Source organism: Metopolophium dirhodum, chromosome 6 (assembly GCF_019925205.1).
Source record: "Metopolophium dirhodum isolate CAU chromosome 6, ASM1992520v1, whole genome shotgun sequence".
NCBI lineage: Eukaryota > Metazoa > Arthropoda > Insecta > Hemiptera > Aphididae > Metopolophium > Metopolophium dirhodum.
Window position 1 is genome coordinate 33720481 of NC_083565.1, and position 6000 is coordinate 33726480.

The 6000-nt window shown below is 32.8% G+C and overlaps 1 protein-coding gene across 3 annotated transcripts in view; it reads right to left on the minus strand.

The window, feature by feature from the left end:
• LOC132947896 (uncharacterized) overlaps window positions 1-5383 on the minus strand; it is a 31161-nt gene extending 25778 nt beyond the window's left edge. Inside the window, exons 1-3 of one of the 3 annotated variants that reach the window (XM_061018146.1) lie at window positions 4985-5383; window positions 709-801; window positions 471-646 (exon numbers count right to left, since the gene is read on the minus strand). In XM_061018146.1, the coding sequence (XP_060874129.1) occupies window positions 471-484 (14 nt within the window). In that variant the 5' untranslated portion in view covers window positions 485-646; window positions 709-801; window positions 4985-5383. Of the gene's footprint in view, window positions 1-470; window positions 647-708; window positions 802-1695; window positions 1715-2085; window positions 2806-4984 lie in introns of those variants that run through there. The other 2 variants (XM_061018147.1, XM_061018148.1) reach the window with 2 other exon arrangements.
• Window positions 5384-6000: the final 617 nt, after the last annotated feature.

The following is a 6000-nucleotide window of genomic DNA, read 5'->3' on the forward strand; positions in this document are numbered from 1 at the left end:
TCTTCGTCCCATTGACATCCATTCTCACGAGCATAACGAAGACAGTCAAGGTCTCCCATTATCGTAGCGTTATGACACGTAGACACATCCCAAGGACACCCATGTTCATGAGCATATTTAAGACATGCCAGGTTTCCATTCATCGCAGCATCAGAACACGTTCTTTCATCCCACTGACTACCATTCTCATGCGCATACATCAGACACTCTAGGTGTCCGTTTTTTGCAGCCTGGGAGCATGCTGATTGACCATGCTCGCCCGAATCAGACCAGGGAACGCCAATCTCGCGAGCCAACATCAGACAATCGATGTGTCCGTAAAATGCAGCCTTTTCACATATGTTTTTCATTGACTCATCATAAGCATAATTCTGCACTTTATCATACATGAACCGTCTATCGCCTAATGAGTCAAAATTCCTACTCTCCGTGTTCAGTCTTATGATTCGGTAAATGGAATTGCAACAAACCTGCAAGTCAACATCTGGAACTCGCAACTCGTCGTACTTGTCCCGGTGGATCTTGATACATGCTCGGTAAGCTGACTTCAAAAGAGTGGGTAAGACGTATGTTCTATTGTCGTTAGCTGCCATCGTGGATGTATTTTTCAAATAATTCACGGCCAGTAGAGAGTGCTTTGCGTGTACTGTAAATAAAAATAGTAATATATAATACAAATCAACGTCAAAATTACAACTCGACACATACCCGTAAAATCCTTGATGCAACAAGATTACGAGGGAATTAGTCTGATGAGACAATAGAAAACGTAAGTCGCTGGCTGCATTGGCACCTACAAAACTACATATTAAATTAGTACAAATATTGTTATAAATCAATCAAAATTAGTGAAATTTTTAATTTTCTAAGTTTGTAATTAATGATTATACATTTGAAATTGAGAACTATTTAATTATGGTAGTGTAATAAAAATCAAGTACCTCTGAGAGATAACTAACATAATATTTGAAAATTGTAAGAAACATATGTTTGCATGATAATATGATGTACTGTAACGAAGAACTTATTGAATTTACATTGATATCTATAATTTATTTATGTATTTATTTTTGAAGCTGTTCTCACATTTTGGATTGTAAAAAAATTTAAATGCTTCGATTTTTAACTTTGATCGTTTTTTCTCGTAGTTAATTGAATCTAGTCAATACTCAAAGTTGGGTTATTAAAATCAACAAATTCTTGTTTCTTTTCTAAACTACTGGGAAAAGCAAAAACAAATATTAAATGAAACAGTAATTTTCAGGCAAACATACCTAAAGATTGCACGGTCATATGCGAAAAGGACGAAGGTGCACCTTAAACATATATAATCCTATATCTCTATATAAAAAAAAAAATCAATTTGTCTTTTTCTTACATAATATTTTAATGTCAATGCAAAACAATATTTTTAAGAATTTGATCTGTATACATTTTATTTTTTAATGACAACATACAACTATAATTTCATATTTTTTGAAGTAGGTACTTATACTCGAAAATTGTATTTCTAACGAGATGTTAATTAATAAAAAAAATGAGTGGTGGTAGACAATTTTTCAAAAATATTGTTTTGCAATGATATCAAATTATGTAGGTACCACGTGGAAATAAATATTTTCAAAAAATATGTAATTCTTCAAAATACTAACTGTAGATACTTAATTTTAGAAGTTATAAGCTTTTAAGACTTACCAAGACTAATATATTGCTACTTAAGGTTTGGATATTATTAGTAAAGATAAAATACTGTGTAGTACTCGTAGCTACTGCACTCTTCCATACAAGGTGTAACAGATTGATCTGACAAATTAAATAACTTAGTTAGGTATATTGAAAGTCTGGAAAATCATGATGATTGTCCAATACGTGAGTGGGAGGTTGATAAAGATCTATGACTGAATTCTAGTAATAAATTAAGTGGAATGTATTTTACATTCATAGCACATACAAGAGCTGTATTACAGACAGTTTACTTCACTATTAGTGTAAGAGGGGAGACAATTTATATTTGTCTATGTATACAAGACTCCTGACATCGGGCTCACAATAAATTCATGAATTTAAATATTTAATAATAATGACCTTTGTCTCACGAGATGGAAACAAGACGGTGACAAAATGGTCGGTTCAGCAACGTGTATGTGGAAATTGTCAATAAGTACACTGTACGGTGACGTGGTGACAACCGAGGTGAAGACTACACGTTCAGCGCGTATGCCGTACCTACGTAATCGGTATCGACAACGAATATTATATTGTGACAGTCGGCAAACAATGTTTGCAGAAGAAAACGTTGTTTGTCAAAGCGACCGGTTACGGTTTGTCGTTACGGCGGTGAATAGAACGCGCAATAGTATTGACCGAACGAGATGAATATCACGCGTCGGCGAAATATGGCGTCGCGCCGGACACGTCCGGAGGCAACGTACACCGAACGACGGCGAATGTGGTGGCACGGACACCGCGTAAAGAGCGTTGTAAACTCAAGCAAACACGGGGCGGTGAAAATAACGAACGACTCGCAAATATTTACGGTGACGGACACTTTTTTTCACGACGCAGGATAAGACGCGCACACTCGGACGCGTACGAGTACGACGACGGCGAACGGTACTACGCGTACTCGAAGTAAGACGCACGCTTCAGATTTCTCGAGCAGAAAGATTACCGACGACAAGAGTGCCGCACCGAGTTCGATAATAATATATTACATTATTCGCTTTGCTTTTTAAAAGTCACGCAATAACAAACGCGTAGAATATTCCGACGCCTAGTACAGTTGGACAACAGTTGGCCGGTAGACGACCGCAACCTCGTTGATAATAATATGGAACGTCACACGATAACGGACTGAGTGTCGTCTGGTGCGGCGTGCGGGTACCCGTCGGTATCGAGGCAAAAAGCATAATGCAAAATAAATAATAATATTATACTTTATCTAATATTTTTTCCGATTTTGATTTCGATTTCGGTTTTCGGTACCTACTTATTTATTTTTTCAGATTACGTTTTTGAATATCAGTTTTTATTTTTTTCATTTACAATTTTGGTTAGGTTAATTATTAATGATTACAAATAATCAATAAACGTAACATAAAAAAAATTGGAAATAATACATTACGTATGCAAATACTTACAACTTTAATAGCTAATTATTTTTTCACGTACCTATTGACTATTGTATACCTAAACATCCAGATTAGTTGTTCTCACTTATGGCAAGAGGAATTAATGTGACTAATGTTTTAAGTTAAAAGTTAATTTTGATATTAATTAATGTAAATTCAACACAATATTACACAGTCCCTAAAATATCCAATTTTTCGTACTACACGAATAGTCTCAAGTCGGTAAAGTTTAAATAAAAAATCAATTCTATGAGAACTAGCACCAATTATACTTTATCAACTAATAACACATAATATAAATTAAATAACAATATGACGTATAAATATATTATTTCGTTACTGTGAACAAAATTAAATGGTTATTAATTAATTTATATATTAATTTACTCAAATTTATTCAGCATTAATAACTACATTTTCAGCAATATTTTTACTAGAATTAGTTGAAGTTACCAAAAAAAAAAAAATCATTGTACCTATCAATATATTAATAATATAAATTTGAAAAATTCAAACTATTTATTTATTAATTCAATTACTTTAATGTAGTTAATATATAGATATCAGTGATATATTTTTATTTATAACTCAGTTTTAGTGTACAAAACGCATATAAATAATAATATATATTAGTTAATAAGTAAATAAAAATAAAAAAAATACATTTAAATTAGGTATCCCAAGTATGTACATTTTGTTGTAATATAAAGTTTGTTAAATAGACACTATTTGAGCCCACAATAAGCCATAAGTAGTACTTACCGTTTAATTTTATTAAACATATATTCATTGATAATTTTGTGGTATAAACAGTAGAAATAAAAAAAACTAAGCTAGTAAACTATAAGGAAATACTTAGGCACCTACTTAATACGCCGTGTCAGAGTGACCGTATAGACATACAGAAACCCAGTGACTAAGATATATTGTAATATGTCTAGCTATGAGTGTCTGGTTAGAATTAATATTGAGTATAAACAATAATAGTAGAAGTGACGGATATAGCAGTGTTATAAAATAGCTACTCTCAATAACAATGAAATACGAATAATAATAACTAATAATAATTAGTCACAACACAAAGTATTGTTTAATGCGTAGATACTATGTGTCTGTGTAGACAATAATTTATAATGTAATTTGATAAAATACCATTAAAATAGAAAAAGAAATGTGGTGCTATAAAACTATTCACAATATTATAAAGGTTTAATTTGAATAACACACTTTTAAATTTTGTACCACACACTTCAATTTTCGTACAGCACAAGGTGTGTCGTACTACACACACTTTTAGGGACTGCAATTACAGTGACAACTCGATATATAATACTGTAACCTACTAGCCCAACTTTTTAATATATATTATTTTTAATGTATATTTTAAATTGAAATAGTTTATTTACTTCTTACGACTATTTTGTGGATATCAGAAGCGGGTTTAAATTATTTATGATTGAAATCAATTATCATAGATACCTATTTAATATAATTAATATTTTTGACTTGGCCGGCACTCAGCCGAATATGTCAACGCTTCAGTTCACAACTGCGACAATTCGAGTTAAGACAAATACAAGTTATGTAACACCATCTTATGACGATTTCAGTTCAAGAACGCAACAAAATATAGTTAAATTATTGTATATATATACGTAGACTACATAGAGGAACAATATAGAAGGCTATACCCGATAAACCGATTTTATCATGGTTGTAGCGTTTATGAACTGGAGCGTTGATGTGTTGAAAACACCTAAAAGTAATAATGGATGCACCGAACAACTGCATATTATGTATAATAAGACAGTTTCTGATTGCAATGCATATGTATTTTTACTTGTATGTATTACCGATGACAAAATGGTAGTTTCAGAAACGTGTTCTTCAGTGGGTATAGTCTACGTGGTGACGACTACACGTTCGGCGCGTGTTCCGTAGGTATAATCAGTGTCGTCATCGAATACCTATAATATTGTGACGGTCGGCAGATATAAATTGTGTTCACGACGGAATGGAAAACACGTGTACGTGGTGTTACAATAACGCGAGTAAACACGACGACGGTGAAGGTAACGAGCAACTCGTAAATACTTACGGCGCACGGTACGCGTAGGCATTCAAAGTTTGAAGGAAGCTTCAATTAATGTCTCGCGAAGGAAGATTACCGGAAAGAGTGCTCGCAGTGATGATTACGATAATATTATTATATTATTCGCTTTTCCTTTTTAAAAGACACAATATCACAACTACAGACGACGTGCAGAATACGAGAATATTCGAACGCCTAGTACATTTTGATAACAGATAGCCGGTAAGAGACGGCAACAACGTTGATAAAAATATTAAGTGCGACCACCGGGCGACGAACCGAGTGTCGTGTGGTGCGCCGTGCGGGTATCCGTCGGTATCGACAACATAATAATATTGTGTGTGGAGACAAAAAGTGTAATGCAAAATAAAATATATACTTTATTTTCATAATGGGTTTTAATCGCTGGATCGATTAGGAAATAAATTAAGTTCCTACGTGCGAACATTTTTAGTTTAAAACCTAATTATATTTATAAATAATTAAGTTTTAATTAGGTTATCAAAATAAATTTCACACATACAAAACATACAACTGGAAACAAATTATTGCGTAAGACTACACAGTGAATAGCTATGTTCAGGGCTTGGAACCAGAAATATTTTTTCATCTTTTGATTTCGATTTAAGTTATCGGTATTTATTCTATAATACCTAGCTATAATAAAAGAACTGTACGTATATATTTTTTAGATTTTTTGTTACAGTATGATCTAATTATGAAAACCCCAGTCTTAAATTGTCAATCTTTACTAGCTATAAAAATTTAACATTTTAT